The sequence below is a fragment of the Parasteatoda tepidariorum genome, chromosome 1 (genome assembly GCF_043381705.1).
Source record: "Parasteatoda tepidariorum isolate YZ-2023 chromosome 1, CAS_Ptep_4.0, whole genome shotgun sequence".
NCBI classification, from domain to species: Eukaryota; Metazoa; Arthropoda; class Arachnida; order Araneae; family Theridiidae; genus Parasteatoda; species Parasteatoda tepidariorum.
The window spans coordinates 2,683,491-2,709,988 of NC_092204.1; the positions used below are offsets into that span (position 1 = coordinate 2,683,491).

At 30.8% G+C, this 26,498-nt stretch overlaps 2 protein-coding genes across 5 annotated transcripts in view; one reads left to right on the forward strand and one right to left on the reverse strand.

The window, feature by feature from the left end:
* The window catches only part of LOC107454065 (NADP-dependent malic enzyme), a gene marked incomplete in the record, with an annotated part of 38,908 nt that extends 22,516 nt beyond the window's left edge, over window positions 1–16,392 (forward strand). Inside the window, 7 exon segments of the mRNA XM_071181315.1 lie at window positions 3,515–3,624; window positions 4,555–4,652; window positions 7,965–8,078; window positions 10,354–10,465; window positions 11,309–11,451; window positions 13,608–13,778; window positions 16,059–16,392. Of these exon segments, the coding sequence (XP_071037416.1) occupies window positions 3,515–3,624; window positions 4,555–4,652; window positions 7,965–8,078; window positions 10,354–10,465; window positions 11,309–11,451; window positions 13,608–13,778; window positions 16,059–16,265 (955 nt within the window).
* Window positions 16,393–18,367: 1,975 nt separating this feature from the next.
* Window positions 18,368–26,498, reverse strand: part of LOC107454050 (coronin-6) — a 32,002-nt gene continuing 23,871 nt past the window's right edge. For all 4 annotated transcript variants that reach the window (XM_043050998.2, XM_071181449.1, XM_043050999.2 and 1 more), the window contains exon 11: window positions 18,368–25,594. In XM_043050998.2, the coding sequence (XP_042906932.1) occupies window positions 25,412–25,594 (183 nt within the window). In that variant the 3' untranslated portion in view covers window positions 18,368–25,411. The remainder of the gene's footprint in view (window positions 25,595–26,498) is intronic.

Consider the following 26,498-nt stretch of genomic DNA (forward strand, 5'->3'; position numbering starts at 1 on the left):
ATTGTCATGTTTTTAGTGCATGAATCTGAATTGAACAACCTGATAATGCTCACTCTGGTTATTGTTATCTGGTTGCTCACTACGTGCTCTTGCGCGCCGAATCCAATCAATTAAAAATGAAAACTGTTGCCAGCGCGAGAAAAGAAATATCATCGGTTTTATTGATGCATACATACATACATACATACGTATTAGCATTTTATATAATATAGATACAGGCCTTAATTAAAGTTCACGTGAATATTAGGGTCGGAACAGACTGAGAATCTCAGATTTTCTGAAAACCCGCTGTGTTAGACTTTTTCTTTGGAAAAATTAATACCAATGATATTTTCTTTTCTTAAAAAAAAAAAGGCTTCATTATGTCCTCATAAATGATACCTGAAAACAAGATCAGATGAGTAAATCATCATCTAATTCAGATGAACAAATAAGTCTGCTCTGTGTGCTTCCCTTTTGGGGGGAAATGGGGATGGCATATCTGCCAACTCTTCCGGATATTCCGGAAGATTTTATTTTCATTTTCGAAGTGGTAGCAATACTCGGGTTATTCCAATTAACTTTTTGAATTATAATGATAATTATAAATGAGTTTGACCACCACTACAAATAAATAATTACAATAAATATATGAAAGCATAGTAATCTTTGGGCAAGCGAATTTCAACGTGATCAAAATATAAATATATTTTTGAGTCACATTGTTTTTCGTTTATTGTTTTACAATCACTCTGAAAATCCATTCTCGGAAAGAGTGAAAGTTGGCAGGTATGGGATGGGATTTGGGAATTTCATTTTGAATTTTCTTATAGGCAAACAAGTAAAGTTGTGGGGAGAGAAATTATCGCCAATGTCAACCTTCATCTATGAAAACGTACCCGTTCATAGAATAGAGTTCACTTGTCTTATACACTAGTGAATTGGAATTGTGAAAGACGCGCTACAGTACTCCCCCCCCCAGAATTTTATCTGTGATAGAATTCGATAGTCGGATACCACTAGTTGATTCATGGTTGTTTAGCGAGAAGCCAGGAAAACTGTATTAAGATCACCGTACTTTCAGTGCTGATCGTGAAAGCTATATTAAGTTGACAGTCGTGGTCACTTTTTTGTTGCCATTAGCAGTCGAGCCGATGTTGTGTGTGATCGAGACTGAGTAGCAACAGCGCGTGGATAATGTCGCAGTCACATATAGAAAGTCAACTGTTTAATGTGGATCATCCATCGAAGTGAGAGTTTCTGTCAAAGTAGGCGTGTTCACGTCACGTCTGGGTCACCAATGTGGGGAGACTCACATCTACAATGTCAACCCTAATGTACCCTGACATAAAATCGAATTAACATGTCTTGTATACTAAAGAATTGGAATTGTATTTTTGTAGTAGTAGACACACTACACTAAGATACTTTATTTTCGTTAAAAAAAAAAAGTTCATTATGTCCTCCTAAATGATACTTGGAGGCTTCCTTTCTCTTAAGATCAGATAAGTAAATCATTATCTATATCAAATGAATAAATAAGTCTGCGCTTTTTTTCTTCCCTTTTTGGAGGGAAATGGGAAGTGATTTTGAATTTCCTTATAGATAAGCAAGTGATGTTGCGGGTAGACTGCATTCTTATTTCATTAATTGATTTGCCATGAAATAAGTAAAAGCCTTTTCTAAAAGAAAGATTATATGTAGTAAGCTTTAAAATTCCAAATCTTAAGTAAATTAGTGTATTTGAAAATTCATCATGAAAACATAATTTTTTTTTACTCAAGTTTAAAATTGAAAAGTTATTTCGAAAATTTAGTTCAGTTTTCTTTAATTGTTCGTCGAAATTTTAAACAATGTTTTTGAATGAATTGATTTCTCTAAAGCAATAAAACGTGATCGGAATGCTGAGGTGCTTTAAAGATCAGTTCGGACAATGTTTTTCGCCGAGGAAAAGTTTACTTGAAATATAGGGGTTGGACGAAATAATGGAAACACTTCTTTTTTCATATTTCTCAAGAAATACTTCATAACTTCAGAAGTATTCAAGTCATGCAATTTCTCATGCATGTCAATAAATTTTAAAGGTTGGAGGGATCGGCAATTGGTGTTTTTGGAGCTCAAAATGTCGACGATGAGCTTGTAACTCATATCAAATACGTTGATTGTCATATTAAATAACTACACTCAATTTCGTAAACCTAACTTAAATATTCATGGAAATATGAACATTTTCATTAAAAAAGCTAATTTTCGCTAATAAACGTTTTCTTACTATAACTGTAGAAATATTCAATAAAATAAAATAAAAATTTTTGAGTAATTTTGAGTTAATTATGAAAATATAAATTTAAAATTTGAAAAAAAAATCGTTGAAAACTGTGCTAGATATGAGTATTTAAAGTAGTATTTTTGTACTAAGCATGCGTTGAAAACAATTGAAAATAACTTTCTAATTTTGTTTTGATCCATATTTGATAACTTATGAAAAAAAAAAGACGAATTTGAATATCGTGAAAATTTAAAAAGTTTCTAGCAATTTTCTATAACAATTCAATAACAATCGACACGGCAAAGAAAAAATCTTTTTTTTAAATTTTGTCATAACATGGAATTCATAAATTCTAAAATCATTTTATGAATTTTTGTTTCGTGATACAAAATGAATTTGTGGAAACTGAAAACTTCTTACATTTGCAAAATATTCATAAGTTATCAAAAATAATTCTAAACGATTATGAAGAAGAAAAAAATGACAAGATTATGAAAAAAAATAAATAAATAAACAAATGTTTTTCGCTCATGCACAATATGAAAGGTTTATTTTAAATGCTAATATCTTGAGTAATTTTTGAGAGTGTTTTTCAGATTTTAAAATTATATTTTTATGATTAATTCAAAATTACTCTAAAAAGTTTTCGTTAAATTTTATTGAATATATCTGCAGCTATAGTAAGAACGTAAATCAAAAAAATTAGTTTATAAAAATATCCATATTTGCATGATTTTAAATAATTATGCAAATATACGTAATTACGTGATTATCATATAAGATAACTACACAAAATACGTAATTTTGTATAGTTATTTTATATGATAATCAACGTAATTAGCATGAGTCACAAGCTGTATTTTTATGGCATAAAGTGTTCAAAAACATTAATTTTCTTTCGTAATTTACTGCCGGTCTCTTAAACCTTTATTAATATGTATGAGAAATCGCACATCTGAAGTTTTAATATAATTCTCTGACACTATTAGATCCACAAAAAGGAGTGAGAAAGCACTCTTTTTTGCGGATGTAGTCGTGTGAGCTGATGACTAGAATATCTTTTAATTATTTTGTTTTCCTACTTTTTACATACATATATATCTATATATATATATTTTAAATAAAAAGAAATAGAGAAAACTTGGAAAAAATATAATAAAGATTAATAAAAAGAGAAGAAAAAAAATTATTAAAATAAAATACTTATAAAATATTAAAAAAGAACTCTATCAAAATCTGTTACATAATTCATTTGGGTTTTTGCAGGTATGGCCAGACTTGTTTAATTCAATTCGAAGATTTTGGTAATCAAAATGCTTTTCGATTATTGGAAAAATACAACGATCATTATTGCACTTTCAATGACGACATTCAAGGTAATCTCTTAAAATTATCTCTACAGAATGTGTTTTGAGAAAAAATTATAGACTCATGAACCAAAAAAGATTTTCCTTCTTTTTTCTATTGAAAATATTTTGTAATGAATGATGTTATTAAAGTTTCATGAATCTAAAAGGCTACGAAATTGAAAGAGGAAATGAATTATGAAAATACAAATTTTTTTTACCTTCCTTTTAATGTTCAAAATTCTGTAATTTATTGGTTTCAATTTAAGTATCAAATTAAATCATAATGTATATAAATTGAATGAAAAGTATTAAAAATCAAAGGTTTTACAGGATGTTGCATAGTTTAAGAACTTCATTTTTAAACGAGTGACATTATTCACGTAAAGCATTCACAAATATGTTATGAGAGACCTAACCTTTCTATAGAAAGTGCGGAAGCATTTTCTAGGGAACTCATATTATTTTTATAAAATGTAATGAGCGGAACAAATTTGTTTTCATATAATACATCAGGTTTGAACGCGCTCTCTAATTTTTCTATATTTAAGACAAGTTTATGGGAGAAAGGATATAAACAAAAATGTGTATTATAATTTTCAAAACGTTTAAGTTTTTTGTTGTTGTAATTTTTGTGAAAAAATTTACTGGATTACTTTTTAAATAGTTTTATTTAATTAGTTGCTATACACATAATAGTTTTAGTTTGCGCGTAATTTCGAGACACATAATGATATTAGTTTTACGGCGATATTATTTACACATCGCGAAAATTATAACTTAATCAAAAGTCCTAAGTAATTCCTTAATCAAAATTCCTCTAATTTAGTTAAACAAAAAACTTGATTTACTGGTTTGTCATATTCGTGATTGCCAGAGTTAGAAAAAAAAATTTTTTTTGGTTCTTTTTCGCTTAAATATTTCTCAATTTTGAATGGTTGGTGTGTTTTATGATTCCAGGAACAGCATCAGTGGCCGTGGCTGGAATTCTATGCAGTGTTCGATTGACTGGCACCAAAGTGTCTGAACACACATTCCTCTTCTACGGCGCAGGAGAAGTAAGAGTTTACAAATAAAATATCATTTTATTCACTATTTTTTTAAGCAAACCAAAACGAAATTTATATTTTATAAATATGAATTGTATTTTATTGAAAACATAAATCAATAAAAACAATCATAACATTAGATATATTTTGGATTCACTTTGAAAGATTATAGTAAATTAATTTAGAAAATAAAATGTAAAGTAAATTTTAGATGTCAGCTTTAAGATTTAAACTAACAGTTTTAATCTAACTTTACTAGCGATTTAAACAATCTAATTTTCTAAAAAGAGAAAAGAAAAAAAACGATATAAAACATAATTGAGCTTTGTAAAATATTTATGGCAATAAAAGAGAGGAAATAACTAATATTTTAAGCTAAAAAATAAAAATAACTGAAATTGCAATGAGAGAAATACGCAATAGAGAAACTTAATATGTTATGTATTTTTTTTTAAAGGTTAACTGATCTTTAATAAAAAAAAAAACTCTAATTACTATACATTACCTTTTTTTATCCGTCGTTGAACAGCAGACCCAATTTTGGAGGTTGACGACTCCTAATGTTCAACTCTGAAGCCCTGTAATTTTGAACCCAATACAGAAGACAATGGAACTCCTAGATCAATGATTGAAAGAATTTGCCTTCGTGGAGGACTCTTTGATGGAACTAACCCGCATTTGCATTACATGGACAGGAAAGCCACGAAAACCTCCAAAATCTGACTTCAGTAATGTCCCAACACCCCTACTTGAAATAGTTAAACCTCGTAACCATAGCCACCGCTACTACTCCTGACGAATGATTAGGGGAGTTCTTTACATCCACAAACTATACTGTGGGCGATGTCTGCTTTAGAAAGACGCTTCCCGGATACCTTGTTTACTTTCGGTTGATGAAGAGTTCTTTATAGTTTGTCTAAAGTAAGAACTCCCTTAACCATTCGTCTGGACCCATGACGGTGACTATGGTGACGATGTATAACTATTTCAAGTAGGGGTGTGGGGTCATTGCGTAGGACAGGTTTTTGTTAAGGGTCGGCGAGATTTTCTTCGGTCTACTGTTGTAACCCTAGAGTGAAAAGAACCTACCCTCCCTAGAATGCTATATTCTTGTTTCCATAGTAGCAGGCGGCCTCAGACTTTGTGGCGGGGGGAGTTCTTACCGTAGACAAACAGTATTTTTTGAGGGAGGGAGGGGGGTTCATATTGTTCGAATTGAGCCGCGATAGCTCAGGGTAAAGAGCGTTCGTCCAATGAGGTGAACAAGGTTCGAATCCCCAGCGATGATGGCTGATCGAAACGAATCCGCATCCGGATTGCACCGACCACAGTGCTGACGTGAAATATCCTCAGTGGTCGACGGATCATGGGTTGCAGTGGTGCGCAAACTAGGCGTCGCGACCCCTGTGGGGGTCACCAGAAGTTTTTTTGGGGTCGCCAAATTTTTATGAAATGCATTATCCCTGCATGCTGCATACTATACAGTGTACATATAAAGAGTGAAGCGCCGTCACTCACTGTTTAATTGCAATTGGATTTCCGAAATGTCACGAAATATCGAGTCAGAAGTCATAAAACGCATACAAAATTCATCTGTATTTGCTTTACAACTGGACGAGACTACCGATATTACTAAAATGTCACAACTAATTATTTACGTTAGGTTTATTTTTAATGAAGATATAACAGAAACGTTTTTATGTTGCAAAAGTTTGGAAGGAAAAACAACTGGAGAAAAAATATTCGAAGTAATAAATGAATATTTTGAAACAAAGTCCCTTACCTGGGCAAACTGTGTTGCGGTTTGTACTGATGGTGCTGCAGCATTAACAGGTTCGAATAAAGGGCTCAGAGGCTTAATTCAGAAGGTGGCACCTCATATGGTATTTAATCACTGTATGATTCATCGGCAAGCTCTTGTTGCAAAAGATATGGATGAAGAGTTGCACAACGTATTACAAGACGCTGTTAGTTCAATTAACTACATTAAATGCAACAGCCACAACAGCCGTCTCTTTTCAATACTTTGCAATGAGATGGGCTCAACGTATGAGAAATTACTGTTACACACCGAAGTCAGATGGCTTTCACGTGGGAAAATACTACGACGGATATTTGATTTGAGAAATGAAGTGTACATGTTCTAAATCGAAAAGAAACATAGATTGGCAAGTTATTATATCAATGAAGTTTGGCTAGGGAAGCTGAGCTATTTAGTTGATATTTTCGAAAAACTTAACGACTTAAATTTGAGCTTGCAGAGTGAGAATTCAACTATCATAACTACAGCCAGTAAAATTCAAGCTTTTAAGAATAAGTTTAGTCTCTGGCAAACTGAACTGAATAAAAACAACACCAACATGTTCCCTTGCTTTAACGATTTTATCAAGGAAAATAATATAGATATATTTACATTTAAAAACATCATTTCCAATCACATTGAAAAGTTAAAGAAAAAATTTTCGAGAAGATTCGAGGATTTTCCTGAAAACGATCTTGGTTGGATTCGTGATCCATTTTCCTTTGACATATGCAGTTCAACGCTTCAAATTAATGAGAAAGAGCAATTGATAGATCTAATTAGTGATTATACTCTTCGAAATGAATTTAAGACTCAGCCTTGCCAAAAATTTTGGCTATCCGTGGAAAAGCAACATCCCGTTTTATGCAAGAATGCCATCAGAGTGTTAATACAATTTGCATCAACATATTTATGTGAAACTGGATTTAGCAAACTAGTTTCAATAAAAACTAAATACCGCTCGCGTTTAAACCCTGAAGATGATATGCGAATTGCAATTAGCTACATACATCCAAACATCGATGGGATAATTAGAAACTTGCAGCCACATACATCTCATTAAGGGGCAATTTACTGATTTTTGTGTTATACAAAAAGTATTTTCTTAAAATTATAAATAAAATTAATATGAGTCAGATTAATATGAGTTGCGCACCACTGGGTTAGAGTCCCTTTGTCGTCAGACTAGCCGTGGGAGGTTCTTGTGGTCTTCCTCTCTATGTAACGCAAATGCGGTGTTAATGCCATCAAAAAGTCCTCCACGAAGGCAACACTTCTCCGATTACTTGATCCAGGAGTTCCCTCGTCTTCTGGATTGGGTTCAAAATGACAACGCTACGATGTTAAGCATTAGTAGTCGTAAATCCATAAAAATTGGGTCGGGTGTTCACACCGATGGTTATAAAATATTGTACGAATTGAATTAAATATAATTTTTAATTTACTTTTTTTAAAAAGAAAAAAATATCCCCCTCCTAAAAGTTTAAAAATAATCTGGATTTTGTGTCATTTTTTTACAGGCAGCCTTAGGCATAGCAGATTTATTAGTAATGGAAATGGAGGAAGAAGGGGTCTCCAAAGAGGATGCCTATGCCAAAATTTGGATGTTCGATTCCAGGGGGCTCGTCGTCACGGTTCGAATACAGTTTCTTTACTTACACACTATATAACAAAATAAAAAAAAAGTCTTGATACACAGTTCTTATAAAAAAAATGTGTAAAAGTAAGTGATGAAAAAGGACTAAAATACAATCAGACTTCTATTGAGCGAACTTCCGTTTTGCGATTTTCTCTATTTCACGCATTTTTTCGAGGAACAAAGAACGTTTTGGAAATTTCTTCGTTAACTAACTTCGAAGTAGGGAAGTGAATTTTCTATTTAACGAACTTTTCTTTGAGATTCACTTTCACTATTTCCCAAAATTTTTCGGAACATTTCAAACTTGTTAATGCATTTTCTAGGGGAAATGACTTTGAATTGATTTTCGCAGCCACTAAACTTTTAGAGAAAGCGATAAAATCCCTTTTTGTTTGCATTTCATACAGGAATCCATGTCAAAAATCAATTTACGAGACAGCATTGCAGAAATGTCTAAAACATGGAAATAGGATGTCACAGATCGTACTATTCGTAACAGTTTTGATAAAGCTGGATTCTTGGTCAGCGTGGAGAATTTGGAAAATGCGGAGGACATTCTTTTAGAAGAACTTAAAAAAATATCGGTGCAGCTAAGAGAGAACCACGAAATGAACGATGATCTACTGATTAATGATTTTCTTTTTATTGATTTTGAAGATGCAACCACAAAAATGTTGACTAAATCGGATATTTTGGACAGAGAGAAAAATAAAATAATACGGCAATAAATTGCGAGGAAGAACATGACAGAAATGATAAACAAATCAACAAATGAAATGTTTAAATCATTTGCAACAGTTCGATAGTAGATATTAATTTATAAGATAAAAGTGCATTAATTGCTATTTTATTTTAATTATGTCAAGTGTTTCTGAATTTAAAATCTGTTTTGTGTTGTTTAAGTATTTCAAATAGAGATTTTCTATTTAACGAATTTTCCATGTAAGGAACTTTTTATCGGGATTTAGCGACTTTGTTAAATAGAGGTCTGACTGTAGTTTTTTTTTAATAAATTTTTTTCTGAATGAAGGGTCGATTTTATTCAATTTAACGAAATGACGTAACTAGATAAAGTGACTCTTACGTTCGTAATGTCCTTTTTTATTCATGAGCCAATTTTGGTGTTTACAGAAAGAATTATTTAATTAAAATGCTGGAAATATATATACATAAAGTATTTAAAAAATTTTATTGAGATAATTTTTCGTTTTCAGTTTCAAGAATTATTTTCAGGAAGATCACACTTTTTACTAGCTCAATTTTTCTTTTCAAATACGATTCAATTTTTTTTCATCATATACATAAAAAGAAAATTAAGAAGGTTTTTGTTTGTTTTTGGTCATTAAAAGAAATAAAAAGTTGTTTCCAGATAAAATATTTAAAGATTTTCTTATATTTCAAAAACAGTTTCTTGACCTCAATTGTTTTTTTTTCTTTTCCGAATATTATTAGATATCATACTTCTAAAATAAAAAAGTCAAAAAGGTGTTTTTTTGTTTTTGATCATTGTAATAAAAAGTAGCTTTTACCTATATACTTCAAAAAATTCAAATAATGTTAAATATCATACTTTTTGATTTCATTGAAAAAATATTCATTAAAAAATGGTTTTTACAAAATTGTTTCAAGATATTTTTAGAGTTTATAAGTTTCCTGATCTAAATTTGTTTTTCACAAGATGTTAAATATTATACTTTTTAACGTAGAAAAATACCAAAAAAGTTTTTGTTTTTGATGAAAAACAAGTTATAAAAACATATCTGTATTTTTAAAGTTGATTCCTACTTATGTCAAAGAAAAATTTTATTTCAGTTACTTTTTATGAAATAATTAAAAATTTTTCTTCTATATAAAACTAAAATTAATGAATTAAATTTAATGAATGAATTAATATTTGAAAAAAGCGTATTAACATCAACTGTCATTCACTGCAAGTTTTAAAAAAAATATATTTGAATTTGAGTGGATAAATAAAAAGAATTTTAAGTACCGATTGAAAATTTGAATAAGATATATAGGGAGAGTGTGAATTAAATAGTAGGAATTAAAGGGGAAGAAAAAACAGTGGTTTTATATTTAAATAAAAAGTGGTTTTCAGCCGAAATATTTTAAGCTTCTTTCATCGTAAAAGAAAAAAAGTTTCCTAAACTTCTTTTTTTTTTCCCTCTCAAAATGTTAAATTCACATTTTTCAACGTAAAGAAAATCATTTGAAAACTTTATCTGAATGAAGTGGGAATGAGTTGATGATAAAATACTTTATTTATTTAGAGCAGAGATCCGTCTGGCCTGAAAGACCATAAGAAATGGTATGCAAAGGACCATGCTGAAACAAAAGATTTGGAAAAAATGACAGAACACATCAAACCCTCAGTTCTTATTGGTGAATATCATTTTTTTCTTCTTCCGTTGTGCATTTACGCTTTTGCTAACTAACCTCCCCCCACCCCAATTTCAACTCACTCCTCTTTTTTTTTTTTGAGAATAAAAGTCCATAAAGACTGAGATAGCCTGGTTGGTAGGGCACTGGACACATGTCCAAGCGGTCGTGGGTTCGATCCCCACCGACCGAAGACTCTCTGTTTGGCAGATGGTGTCTGATGCACGTTAAATCTGTCGAGTCTCGAAGTTTTCCACGCCCCCATAACAAATCATACCTCTGGAGATACTAATCCAGGAGTCTTCTGGGTTGGTTCAAAATTACAAAGTTCGAAGTTGAATATTCGTAGCCGTAAACCGTAAAATTGAGTCGGCTGTACAGCGACGGTTATCAAATGAAAAAAAAGTAAAGGTAGGTAGTGCATTAGTATATTTACGTCGCTCTAGAGTTGCACAATGGGCTATTGGCGACGTTCAATGAAACTTCTCGGAGGATGATCCGAAGACACGCAGTTGCAATTTGGAACCTCTGCAGAGGGGGTGGCTCTTCTTCTTTGGTAGCGCGATGCGTTCGAAGTCGAGCACTTTACGGTAGAACTGTTTAACGAGAACCGATACCGCAACTAGGCCCCTACGCAGACTGATCCAAGTGGTCACCCACCCGCGCCACTGAGTGATGCTTGACTCCGGTGATCTGCTGGGAACCGTGTCTTAACAATCAGTCCTCTGTGGGACTGTAAAATCTTGTACAGTTGATTAAATCTTTAATTGCTGAACTATAAAGCTGCATGTTTGAACTCCTACTATGTAAATTATTAGGTCAAAAGGTGTTTGTATACTTTATTAGGTGCTTCCGCTCAACCTGGAGTATTCACAGAGAAGGTGCTCAGGATGATGCAGAATACATGTAAACAGCCCATTGTTTTTGCCCTCAGTAACCCCACTGACAGGGCAGAATGCACAGCAGAACAAGCTTACACTTTCACAGATGTAAGTTTAGTATTCCATTCTCTCACTATAAGTTGTATAATTATGCAAAACTTAAGTTATTGCTCATTTATATAAAATCATTAATTTATTAAAAGATTAAGTAAGTATTTTGATAACCGTTAATTTAGTTCAGTTTTTTAATATTTTTCAAAAAGTAAATAAATAAAAAGCTTTTCATTATAGACGTCTTCTTTTCTTTCTTACATTTTTACCCATTGGCAAAATGGTAATTGGTTTGAGTTTGATGGTGAGTGCATCTTATTTGGAAGTCATCACATTTTTCAACTGTGTTCAAGAATAATAGTAAACAGTGCGCATGCGTTGCTATGGCGACCGCTGCGTTTGATAATTTTATTAAAATCATAATAAGTATTCTTTAGCCCGCATTAGTTGAAAATAAGCTTGTTACATTATTTCTTTATTCTTATTAGCTTTTTCTTATTCCTTATTTATTTTCACCAGCAGGCATTTCTAATGTATTTACGTAATAATAATTTAAAGTATTTTTATATATTTTTTATTATTAACTTAACAATGACTGTCTTGACGTAGATTTTAATATAAATATGAATACTGAAGAAGGACGTATTTTGTGACATCTTGAAACACGTACATAGGCAGGATTTGAAATAGTGTGGCTTTTATCTGAGTTAATCCAGAAAAGAAAAAGAGCATTTGACCAAGCCGTTACCAAAGATCGTAATATCACAATTTTTATTTAAAATTTGTTGTAAACCTTTATTTTTTCAATGATAAGTGCTTTTGCCGATGTGTTCATTTCTTTGACTTTTAACTTTTCTCGTGTAGCAATGAAATTGAGGGACGGGGTTTGACAGACTAAAGTTTTTTCATGAACAAAAGTTATTAAATTATAGAAAAATGAAGGTATAGGAAAGGAAAGGCTGCTTATTTGTATGTTGTTTTTTTGTTAATGTTTTTGAAGTCAGAAAGCATTTGAAACTTCGTAGTTTCAAATGCTTCTTCGCATTTTATTATATTATATGGAATTATTGTGGATATTTTATAATATTCAGAAAATTACTTTATTCCACTCTTTTTTCTTCATTTTTGAAATTAACCTCTTTGTGCTTAACATGTTTTGAGAAATGCTTTACATTACTAATAGTAAAAGTTTTTATATTTATTTAAAATTTTCAAGTTTAGAAAAAGAAGCCACTGTTAAAAATACTGGCCAATAGCAAGGTTTGATAATTTTGCCCTATAGCTGGCAGCAAAGGATAGTGGACATCAACTGCAAGGCGACTAAACACATCAAATAGGCGATTAAAAATTTTTCTGCTAGTCGCCACTTTTTTGGTCAAAAATGTGCATTTAATTTACTTTTTCAATAAAAATGGAATTATTACAAAAATTTTATACTATGCAGGAAATTAATTTGACGCCTTTCTTCATTTTGAAATGAACCTTGTATCGTTCTATATATTTTGAAAAATGGTTCAAAAGGAATGACTTGTATCATGGATAGCAACAAATCGTTTTAGATTGGGTACTTGCACTTCAAGAAGATCACAATACCCAAGACATGTGACCTATGACGTCGGCACCAGATGATGGTTTATAAGCAAAATGGTGTGTTAAAGTGGAGCTAAGTTTCTCCACATAAATTATAATGTTAATAAACGTGAAATTAATAATTGAAATCTTTGTGAATAAGAATGTGTCACTTAAGACAATTGATATTTGACTGACTTGGCTTACTCGAAATAGAATGGAAAGAGCAGTTGCTAACGTAAGCAAATGGTTCCAACAACCAATCAGGATCGAGATACCCACACCACTTGCAGGAAACCATTGTTTAAAATTCTCCATCTGGGGAGTAGACTGATTTCATGCCTTTGACCCTCTCCTCTTTTCAGTTGTATGTACTACGATATTTTTCCCTTTCTTAATATTTTTCGTATTTCATTGTTAAAAATATTTTTTCAAAATTTTCTTGACGCTTTCTTTTAGAACTATGTTTAATGTAGTTTTCAGTTCCATTTAATTTCCCAACTTAAAAGATTTTAATTTATATGAAAATCAAGACAGAAACATACGTACTTCCTTCTTCTATGACTCTCCACACGCTATTGGTGAAAGCAGCAAAATTAGATCCATATTAGTTGGCAGCACATTAGATGTCTTTTGTTTTTCAGGGTAAATGCATATTTGCGAGTGGAAGTCCGTTTCCAGCCTTCACCTACAAAGGAAAGACATTTCATCCAGGGCAGGGCAACAATGCCTACATATTCCCAGGAGTTTCTTTGGCGCTTATAGCTTGTGAGGCACGATCCGTCGGTGACAAGGTCTTCCTAGTGGCAGCTAAGGTAATTGCTAACTATTCAATATTTTTTTATAGTTACTAAAGTACATACATAAGCTAATTTAAATCATTGCAAACTTTTATATTTGTTAACTTCGGTATTATGGTTATTTAGTTAACATAATACCGAAATGTACTAACATAGAGAAATATTGCTGTTCAGCTATATCATAATATTTAAAATAAATATAAATTCTCCAAAAACCTTTTGCCTGAGCTTCCTTTTGAAGTCCATAAAATGTTGTTATATGCGCATATTTCATAGAATTTCATTAAAATTTCCCAAGTATATTTAATTAACCGCATAATACACATAGTCTCATAATAACATAAATATTTTAAATAATGATCTATATATATATTTCTCTTACACGGCGACAAAAAAAAGCCTCATTACAACTCCCCGAATGGCAACGCTAGAAAATAGACTAATGATTGCCGCTAAAAATGTCACATGCCAAATCTAGCTGAGTTGGCTCAACATATAGCTCTTTTAAAAACGGAAACTGAAATAACAATTCAGATGCGGCAATCTCATACTATTAAGCTAGGCAGAAGTGAGTAGTCTTTGTCTATAGATCTCTATTTTAGTAATTTGTCGAAAGCGCTTTTTTTCAAGAATTTATATATTGCGAATTTATTTGACGATTTTTGATTTATGTCACGAATTTTTTTGTATTATTATTGTTATTCATTGAAAAACGAGTCTCAGTCAATGAGTCTTTATTTGAATTCAAATTTATTTCAATGACTTAGTATTTTTTTAAAAAAAAAAAGTTATATGGATTTGAATGACTGTTTTGAATTCTTAGAATTTCGTGCATTTGCAATGTACCTAAGTTAGTAGCGAGCGAAGCAAACCATATAAAATTGCGTAGCAATTTTCGGGGGTTGGCGAGTGTTAGCGAGCAGGGGCGCAGCCCACTAGTATTAAAGATTACATTCACTAAGAAATTTAGAAGAATTCTTAAGCACTAATAACTTTTATTTTTTAAGTTCAGGATTTTCTTTTCTTTCACCTTGTACATTTTTCTTTTCTTCTCTGTTTAAAGTTAAAGAGACAGTATTGATTTCAATGGCTAATAAAAGTTCTTAAACGTCTAAACGAAAAACATAATGCGTTTCAATTCACAAATTCTTCTAGTACAATTTATAATTCATTTGATGTCACTCTTATATTTTCTGAAGTAAAATATGGAAAATTACCCTTTGACAGAAATCAGAAGCTCGGAGAGGCACAAGTCTCTTTAAAGGAGTGACCTAGCCCTTCTATTCATTCTTTAGCCCTGGGTACAAATGGTGTACAGGTTGCAAGCAAAGGATTAAAATGATTTTCTTAAATTTTGAGAAAAATGAATTTTAAATGAGCCACCAACTGAAGCTGAAAAAATACTGTTAAAAATATTCGGAGTACAAATAAGTTTCCGCCGTTTTATATCAAAAATTGGCAGTTTATTGTGAATAAACGGTCCATTATCTTTTATTCAAAGTCTTCTCCATTACTGGACACTACTTTGTCTCATCTTTCTGGGAGCATTCCACGAATCGACCCATTCATAGGTATCTTCATAGATGTAAATTTCTGTTCAGACAGATCATGTGCCATCGACTGGAATAGGTGATAATCTGAAGGGACAAGATTTGGTGAATACGGCGGATGGGGTAGGACTTCCCATTCCAGTGTTTCCAAATAGCAAAATCGTCGTTCAATGTCTCTCGGCTTCAGTTCGTATGGAACCCAACTTCCTTGTTTTTGGATCATTCCCAACGATTTTAAACGATGTGGAATTGCTTACTGAGTCACTTGTAATGTAAGAGCAAGCTCTTGTTGCGTTTGGGACGAATTTTCTTCCAATTCCTTGCCTTCGTACAATTCCACTGCGTTCTTTGTCTTCCACGTCAAACTCACAGTTTTTAGACTTCTGAAACCACTCACGACAACTTCCCTCACTTAAAGCAGCCTCACCCTATTGTTTCTCCAAGCAATCGATGCACCTCTGCAGATTTCTTCAAATTAAAAAAAGTAAATCAACAGTTCCTGCAAATGACGCTTATTTGGCACAAAACGTGACATTTTTGCTCGAAAACCAAAACTTTACGGTCATGTTGTTACCAGATGAACAAACTTACAATAAGAAGTTTAACATCAATAACATAACCTTCTGGTAGTTACCATCTTGTGAGGAACAGCGGTAATCACAATAAATGTATAGGAATTATAAAATGATGTTTAAGTAGGATATCTCCATATTAAATAAAATCGTATGATTTATTTTATTCTTAGGCTTTAGCTGAACAGGTATCCAAGGAAGATTTGGCGGAAGGGCGTGTCTACCCGCCCCTCCACACCATTCGCAAAGTGTCTCTGACCATCGCAGCAAAAGTGGCCCGCTTCCTGTTTACCGAGGGTCTGGCCACCATCAAACCCGAACCACCCGACTTAGAGACATTCCTATCTACAAAGCAATACAGTTACGAGTATGACGGTTAAACAAGAGACATTTATTTAATATTTGTTAAGATGGATGATGATGAATGTATTCGTGTTTATTACTGAGAATGAATTAATGTTTGTTATATTATGATCTGTACATCAGAATAAATATCATGTATGTTTATGTGTTCGATTTTTTTTTCTTTTTTATTAAATAGCCAATTCAAATATCACCTGTCCTGCAGAGGACTGATCGTAAAGACACTGTTCCCAGCAGATCACCGAAGTTAAGCATCACTGGCTGCGGTCAGTGTGCGGGTGGGTGACCACTTGGATCAGTCTGCGTAGGGACCGAGGGTGTGGGGTATGGGTCCTCGTTGAACTGTGCTACCGTAAAGTGCTCGACTTCGCACGCAGGTCGTCGGGCTACCGAAGCGGGGGTGCCATCCCCTCTGCAGAGGATCAAAATTGTGATGGCATGTCTTCGGATCATCCTCAGGGATGTTTCCCAGACCGTCGCCAATAGCCCATTGTGCAGCTCAAGTGCGACGTAAATTAACTACAACAACAACAACCCAGTAGAACAACGAAGTCTTGTATTACTGGCTGTGGTCATCAAGTGGGTGGGTGACCACTTTGAACAGCCTGCGTAAGGACCGAGAGCTTACGGTATCGGTTCTACCGTAAAGTGCTAGACTTCGCGCGCAGGTCGTCGGGCTGCCAAAGCAGGGGAGCCATCCCCTCTGTAGCGGATCAAAATTGTGATGGCATGTCTTGGGATTTTCCTCAGGTACGCTTCCCAGACTGTCACCAATACCCCATTGCGCAGCTCTACTGCGACGTAAATAAAGAGCCAATTCTAGTATAACCTAATGGGGAAGCGTGATTTACTTATTTTTGCCGACAGAGGGGAAGGAGGGGAATACGTAATACATCAAAATCACTTAATTTTCAATAATTGTCTTTAAAAGCAAAACTGAATAAATAAATGTAGCGACAAAAACTAGGAGTAGAAATATCGCAAACATGTATTAAAAGTTGATTTCGAAAAAGATTACTTTGAAAAAAAAAATTTTTTTTTCAAATTTCATCTATCTATTATTGAAATGTCATCTTCTTAACTGAAAATGCGAATTTCCAGGCTAGCTTGAAACATTTCAACTAAACGTTTCTCTTTATGCAATTTAGAGAGGACTGTGGTCAGCATCTACAAAGCAATATCGCAAACATGCATTAAAAGTTGATTTCGAAAAAGATTACTTTGAAAAAAAAATTTTTTTTTTTCAAATTTCATCTATCTATTATTGAAATGTCATCTTCTTAACTGAAAATGCGAATTTCCAGGCTAGCTTGAAACATTTCAACTAAACGTTTCTCTTTATGCAATTTAGAGAGGACTGGTGTTAATAAATAATTCTCTAAACGTGGAAATTTAACATCGGTTTGATGTAAAATAATTTGCATCCATTAAATTTTATAAGCTGGTTATCCAATATGGAACAGGGTGCGTAGCCAAACCTTTCAACGAAAAATAAGCACCCTTTTAAGTACTAAAATAATATTTTTAAGCGCTATATACATTTAACAAAACGCAAAATAGTTATCCAAGACTTTACATAATCATGATAAAATATCTAATTTCTGATAAAGAACTTTTTTCTTGATTATATTAGCCACCATAAAAAGATTGAGAGATTTTTCAGTTCGATTTCAGAGGGTGGAATATGAAGTCTGAAATTGACAGTATCTTGTAAAATGCAACAGAGTGGCACATGAGAGTGCAAGAATCTCATCGAACGACGCACATGCGAACTCGTAATTATTTCATCGAACATGTAAAAAGATTGGGGCTTTCATACGCTATGGACCAATGGTACGCCAAAATGCATTGTGAAAACGTTGAATTAACAATGCGAAAACCTTGCTTTACCATAATACGTGGCGAAAATCGACACAGTTAAGAAAAATATCTCATTTTCGAAGAGGGAAAATGAAGCATCCTTCAAAAACATCCAATAAAAAAAAATCACCTTTAAAGGCTTTGAAAAGACGAAAATAAGTACCATTAAGCTCTTTTTAAAAACGCTACGCACCATGTGGAATAAAGTGGGGGGGAGAACCAAAGTCTTTACATTTAAAGAAAAAAACAACAACAAATATGACGTGCAATTAATTTATTAGTCTTTTTAAAATAAGTTTTTAACACAATTTTTAAGCATAGAAAATAATGCATTAAAATAAAAAGATAATTAGACATGATACATTATGTGCATCACAACTTGCTTATAAACACACACATATATTTCTAGAGCATTCAAAACAGATGCTCCCCAATGACGCATTTAACTAGAACAGTTTATTCTGAACAGATGAAAATATATTAAAGTATGAGACTTTCTGAACAGACAATAAAAGAAATGATGATTTTCTCCAAGTATATTAATGGAATGTATTTAAGAAAATCTGTGAATGCAAATTCATTGAGATTTAACTGTATTGTAACTAAAACTATTACAAGGTAACACATCTTGTGAATGAGAAGTTTCAATAGAAGAAATTTTGTAAATTAAGTTTTGGAAAACAATTTTTTATTCATGGTTTTAAAAACTATCAGAAAATCTTTGTAAAAGCCCTTTTTTTTTTTTTTAATTATTCAGAAAGAGCTAAAAAATTATTAATGGTATTAAATGTGTAACATATTTAAACAATTAAAAAAAAATGAGACAGAAAAGCAAAAAAAAAATGACTTATTTTTAAGAAAATATATTTTAAAATTAAAATTTAACTGCAATTTATTGCATATTTGAATGGAATGATACTGTAGGATTGTAATAATTCAGAAAAAGCTAAAAATATTATTAATGGTATTAAATGTGCAACATATTTAAACAATTATTTTTTAAAAAAACAAGATAGAATAGTAAATAAAATTACCTATTTTCATGAAAATATATTTTAGAATGAAAGGTTAACTTCAATTTATTGCATTTTTGATTGGAATGATATTAAAGGATTGAGTTTAAAATGAGACATTATCAAAAATCTACAGATGACAGTTACCAATAATAAAAAAAAAGTAAGAACATAGTTAACACAAATCAATGAACTTTTTATAAGACATAAAATTACATAAATGAGTATAATACAAAAATTTAATATTTAAATATATTATCCATGATAAAATTATACTTTAGTATCTCATATGAAAATGAATTAAAACTTTATCTAGAATTTTGAGATTCCTATAGGAATTTAAATATCGCTCAGATTTGTCAATAAACTAGCCCAAAATAGATATTTTTTTTATAAGATGGTAAGAAATATTTAATCATTGAATAATTTTGGAATTTCAATTGTATTGTGTATTCTGAACACAATTGCAAAAATGTATTTACATAAATAAGCATCTCGTTATAAAATGTCTAGATCAGTGGTTCTCAACCTTTTTTTTGTTGCGGCACACTTTCAACGATTTCGAAATTTGACGGCACACAATGAAAAATTAGATTAAAAGTTGTTTAATTACCCATCTTACACTGTGTTACATAGTTTGTGATAATAATTTTGAATGTGAAATAAAATAATATGTACTACAAAAGCACATTTATTAAGGGATTAATTATTTCTTTCGACCAATTTTTTACTAGTTAGTAACAGTTATTTATTTTTTGCTAGTTATTAATTGTTAGCTTGTTTTCTATAATTATTAACTGTTATTTTTCTGTGATTTCTTGTTAATTAGCTTTCTTGCTAATTATTAATTGTTAGCTAATTTTTTGTTAGTTATCCTTTGTTAATTTGTTTTTTATATATTTGTTTTTTTAGTTATCCTTTGTTAATTGCATAGCTTACTTTAATGATTAGCTCTTACAAAATTTTTTAAAATTGTGTTTCATATTCAATTTAAACACTTCCATCTTATTTTAAGATTGTCAGAGACAATAAAATCGCCGACAAAGATGTTCACGCGGTTAAAGCGTGAAAAAATTATGAAAAGTATCTATATATATATACACTTTTCTTTAATTTAAACTTTACTCATAATAAAAAAAAGCATTATAATTTTTATTGTATCATTTCTAATATTTGGCGGTACATTTTAAGAATTTGGCGGCACACAAAAGTGCCCCGGCACAGTGGTTGAGAATCACTGGTCTAGATGTTATTCAGAATCCTAAATTTTTATCTTAAAAAATAATACTAAAATCACTAAATCTAGATTCAAATTTTAATGATCATTTATAGATTTGTTGACATGATTCACATAAATGTTTAATGTTACAACATCAAAGTTTAAAACTGAAAGCATGCTCTTTGAAATCAAAGTTTTTTTAGTATGTAAAAAACATAATCACAGGCATTGCTTTTTAAAAATTTCGGAATTTAAAATCGGTATGTTGAGCACAGGCGCCAAAAATCATAAAATCCATTTAAATCGGTTGTAGTTAACTATAAGTGAGTTTTGGTTAAACTCTTTTAAGGGTGAAAGCATTATTGTCCATAAAAATGAAAGCCATCAATGTTTTCAATATCATATGATCAATATTTCTAGAATTTTAATTCTCCCCCCAAGAGCACACTTTACACCTACACTTGTATTTATTCGCTAAAAGAAACAGGAGTTACCTCAAAATATTTTGTGATAATTCATATAATTATTTCAATAAAACAACGAATGACTGATAAGCATAATATTTTACTATTTTATTTGTTAAATACTTATTTTCACCAGTAAACATTATACACGGATGCTTTCTTGTCCTGATAGATTTATTTAATTTTTGAATTTTTAAGATACGATTTTAAATTAATATTTGCTTAAATAAAAAGACGGTACTTTTTCATTAGTCGGGAGTAAGCGAAAAATCATCATATAATGTAGAATTCTGCCAAATTTCTCACAATCATAAGCGGAATGTTAGTTAGGGGTCACGTCCTCTATTCTCTGAATTCATTCAAAACAAAGCACGTTTTCCTTTCCTTCATTATTACTTCCCTTTATAAGCATTATATTTGTATAAAACAGCTAGGTTTACAATTCAGTATTATTTGTCCATAGTTGAACTTGCTTTGCTTACTATTAATAAATATTTGTTTATAGTTAAATGTTTTTGACTGTCACTCCGTTGGCTGATTTGTTATTTGTTTCACTCGGCTTGCGTTTGGTTCGTAATAGGAGACATTTGCGCCCGGCTAACAGAAAAAGTACCAAAAAGATTGCTAAAGGTACAGATAGAAAAAAAAAACATCACAGTTGGTCAATCAGTTATAACATTTATTAATTAATTATTAATTAATTAATTAATAACATTTTACATTAAAAAAAAGAGAGAATGGATTGTCTCCAAGTTGTATAAAAGTTGTGTAAGAAGTTCATAAATTACAAAAAAAAAATATCATAAAAAATAAAGCATAAAATTTCACTGTTAAGTAATTTTTAAAATTTTTTTTCTTTATGTTTTTTAAAAGTTACATGTTAACTGAAACTTAAGTTCATAGAAATTACAGAAAATTCTTAGCAGCTAATATATCATTTTATTATAAACAAGATCAAAAGAAAAAAGAACAGCTTTGATATTTCCATTGGAAGTAGAAAAGATAATATATGATGAAACTTGTCATGGAAACACAAAAAATACTTGCACTAGTAGTCAAAGGTGATTAAACTTCTGAACTCCTCACAAGCTTAGGCGATCATTGATTCAAGGAATGCATTCAATAAATTAAAAAAAAATAATGCGTATATATAGATATATATACACACAGACATACAATTATACAAGATTTTGGACAGTTATTAAACATAAAATGATCATAACATCAGGTACTATACAAATGGAGACAAAAACAACATAACATAGAAAGTACTATATTCAACTTTTATGTAAGAACAAAAAGTATTATGCTAGAAACAAAATATAAAAGTACACAATAATTGACAGAAACAGTACTAAACCAACACAATCTATTTCAAACATTTCAACAGAATTCAGAAAAAATAAATTACTTTAGCATGATAAAAATAATTTTTTTTTTTTTTAAAAGTAATATTAAATCCAAATAAATTCAGAATTAAGGTAGCTTTATACTAAAATCAACGATTTAATTATAATATGATAATTTGAAATATAAATGAGATAACACTTTAGGCTCTTGATATAGTTGAACTGACTGTTAGTAAAAATTAGGAATGCTAAAGCAGTTAACTGCGACCAACCCCTCTTTTAACCTGCTACTGTACAATTTAGATCATTTCTTGTCAGAATTTTTCTTATTTGTGTAGTAAGTTAACAAGGAGCGAGTATTTTTCATTAATCAATCATCTTAAAATGTGTCTTTAATAATATGGAAGTGGAGATAGGAACTCCGTCCTACAGTTCAGTTTTTTTTTTTATCTGACTTATCACTAGACAGAGTGTGTAGCTGGATTTTTAAACAAAAAATAAGCACCTTTTAAGCACTCAAAAAACTTTCCAAAAAAAAAAATCTTAATTAGGATATGTGCAGTCATAAATATTTTTTTTCCTTCCTATCATTGAAAGTTTTTAGTTTATAAACATAAAATCAATAAAATTCAGAACTATTTTCAAAAACTTTTCATAATCAGGATGCGTAATCACAACTAGTTTCAGATTAATATTGCAGAGAAAATTGTGAAAATCATGCATTTATTTATAATTTAGAACAGTCAACACGGCAAAGAAAAAATCTCTTTTTAAAAGATAAAAAATAAGCACTCTTCACAAATCCCGAATAATAAAAAAAGCCCCCTTTTAAAAAACGTAAATAAAAAAACAAGCACCTTTAAGCAAGCTTTTCAAGAGTGCTATGCACCTTGCTAGACCAGATGTTAAGAGCTTATTTTACTTTAAATCAACAGTTAGGTGAATAGAGCAATGGGAAAAAAGAGGGGTGGGGGGAACTAAATTTGTCTGAAGTATGAAAATTAATTATGCAGTCAGATAAAGATTTTCTTAGTTCAGATCTCTACAGACTCCACGAAATAGTAAAAATATCAAAATTTTAAATAAGCTGTTATAAGTGTAGAATTTTATTGGAATGTTTTTTTCAAGAGTTTTTTTTTTTTTTAATCATACAATTTTTATGTATGCTTTAAATTTAAAAAATAATTTCAGCACTTAAAAGAATAATCTGCGTTGAATAGAACCTCATATTCAATTATTTGATAAGTGTCCCACTATGTTTACATCCAAGAAATATTGGAAATGGACATACATGAAATGAGGGAAAAATCAAATACATTCGGTAAAAATAATGTTTGTTGAATTTTCATTTTTACAATTATAAGAAATAAATTTTTGTAATAAAAAAGAAAAAGTAATTTTGAGTTATATTTTCAAATCGAATAAATGAAAAAGAAAATTTTTCTTATAATGCTATAAAACAATTTTATTAATAACTTATAATAAATGATACATGAATTTACTTAGTAAATTATTATTTTTCTATTCAATTGTTTATTGAGCTATTATATTATTATTACACAAAAAAATAAGAAGCCAGTACAAAAGAAACTTGACTGAGTGTATTTAATTATTAAGAGATTATTTAGATATTATACAAAATTTTACGCAGAGTAAAATTTACGAAATTTTATTTTATTGCCTACTGTCTTTTTTTAAATTTAAATAAAAACTGGCGAGAAAGTGGCAGAAAAAATTCAAAAAAATTATCAATTGATTTAAAAAAAAAATTGATTTAATTGCTTACTAAGTTTGAAAGACTATTTCATTAAAGCAGACAGACAAGAAAAATTTGACTTACAATTTTAAAAACACTTCCAAAGTATAAAATTCATGCTCAAATAGTCTTTTTTCATTTGACTGATTCTTATCTGTTCTTTTTGTACAAATGAGTTACCAGTGTTGCCACACAAATCTGGAAATCTGACCGCAGTTTAGTACAGCTGAAATATTATCCTTAAATATCGCACAGATTGCCCTTTGAGTGGCCACCACTTTTAAAAGATGAAAATAAAAAAATTAAATTCCCTGTGTTTTCCCAGTTTGTAAGGAAAAACTGGAAATTCTTTTATTTTAGGTGAATTTGAAATTCTCTGTATCAGGGGTGATTGTGACAGGAAGTGAAAAACCCTGAAAATTTTATGAGCAAAAACGAGATATCAATTTATAGACTATTCGTATTTAATATAATTTTTTGAACTAGGATTTAGAATTAAATTATCTTTCAGTAAAACACACTTTTATTGTAACAAATTGAAGAAAAAATATAGTTCTTACAAGAATCGCGATATTCGATTTTAAGAACGTGCAATCAAAAATAATGATATTGGATTTTAAAATAGCATGAATAAGAATCGCAATATTGCATTTAGGAGGGTGATAATAAAAATCGTAACTTCGGATGTTTATAATGTGTAAATACAAATCGCAATGCGCGATTTTTAGATACTGTGAATACGACTAGCGACACTGGATCTTAAATTCGAATGAATAGGAATCACGATGCTGAATTAAAAAACGCGTAAGTACAAATTGAAATGTTGGATTTTTAAATCGCCTGAATAAGATTCACAATGAATGCTTTAAATCAGGTAAACAGGAAAATTGACATTCAATATTAAAATCAAGTGGATATTAATCGCTATATTAGAGGATTCCGGTGTAGTTTTAAATATTAGAAAGATAAAAGTCTGACAAATGAAAGAAAAAAAAAATTTCAAAATTGCAGAAGAGTCACTCGTTTTGTTAATGCAATGTAGCGAAGGTTTCAAAATTTAAATTTTAGATTGCAGTAAAATTTTGTTGGATTATAAGCTTTGATTCGCGGTAGTCTGCGCAACAATATTCTTGATATATGTGGAATTTTGCAAAAAATCACACGCCCTGCTCCTAGAACTCTAGACAGATGATACAAAAACCCTGAAAAACAATCCCCCCCTGTATTTTCTAGGCTTTTCTTTGTGAAATGGCAACACTGGTTACATAAACATTGCTTCAGCACACATGAGTAGTATATCATAAAAAGTAGAATAGAATGTACAAAAGAAAAGGACAAAAAAAAAATCATAAGTAAAATTCACTCAGTTTCGTATTGAATAACAATAAATGAAATATCAAAAAACTCCTTGTTGAATCAACTGTTTTTATGTTCTCCATTCTAAAAATGGAAAAAAAAGAACTGGTTCTTAATAAATATGGAAGTTTCTAGAAATGGAATCATCACACTTCATCAGGCATCAGATGTTTTTCCCCATGATTGTTAGTGTGGGTCTTTTTTAGAACGTTCATTCCGCTCATTCTGCTTTCGAACTTCTTCTCGAGATCGTAGATACGAACCTCGTGTTTCTGGATAGTAAGCTTCAGTTTTTTCACTTCTTCTAAGAGTTCCTCCACACTCTGCTTCTGCAACAAAAGTTGATTCTCAACGAGGGTGACAGTAAACATTAAGAAAATTCCCCCCCGATTCTTCGGAAAGTTTTTTAAAAAAAAATATCCAATATTTTTTAATTTTGTCATTGTCGACATAAATTTAATGAATTATATATTTGAGAGTGGCAATAAACATTCAGAATCCCCCGCGGACTCATTCAGACTGTTCTTTTTACATCCAATGTTTCTGATTTTTGTCGTTGTCGACGTAATTTTAGTTATTGACTTTTCCGTTACGCCGTATTCCGATCGTGGTTTCTATTTAGTCAAAACTACTAGATAGTCAGTTTGCATTAAAAAATAAACTTTTATTAAACCAAAATTTCAAATTATTTCTTTTTTTTTCTCTCTATTTTTTGGGGGAATTTTAATTAAATTCTCTGATATTTTCAGAAATTTTTACTGTTCTACAGCCATCATGCCAATCTTTCCTCCTTTCAATCAAACAAAAATGTAAAACCAATTTTACAGAATAATCCATTTTTCTAATATACACCATAATCTCTTTTTTTATACTATCTTTTCTTGTTGACAATGAATAAAAATGACTACATTTGGATAAATTCTTGAAATGTATATTTGTCATCCTTTTAATTCATTCAAATAATTAATAAATACAGATGAATTAAATATATAGGCTTGAAAAAATAAACTTTTCTTTTTAATATTCAATAAATCTTCCTCTTTTTAATAATTTAAATATTTATTCTGAAACTTATACATTGAATATTTAAGTTTAGGCAAACCAGAATGGCTACACTCTAGAAAAAAACAAACAAATTTCCTGACATTTCCAGAGCAAAATTCTAAAATGTTTACAGACAAATTTTGCTTAAAATTAAAGTGATTTTAATCACATTTTAAAAATGTATCTACA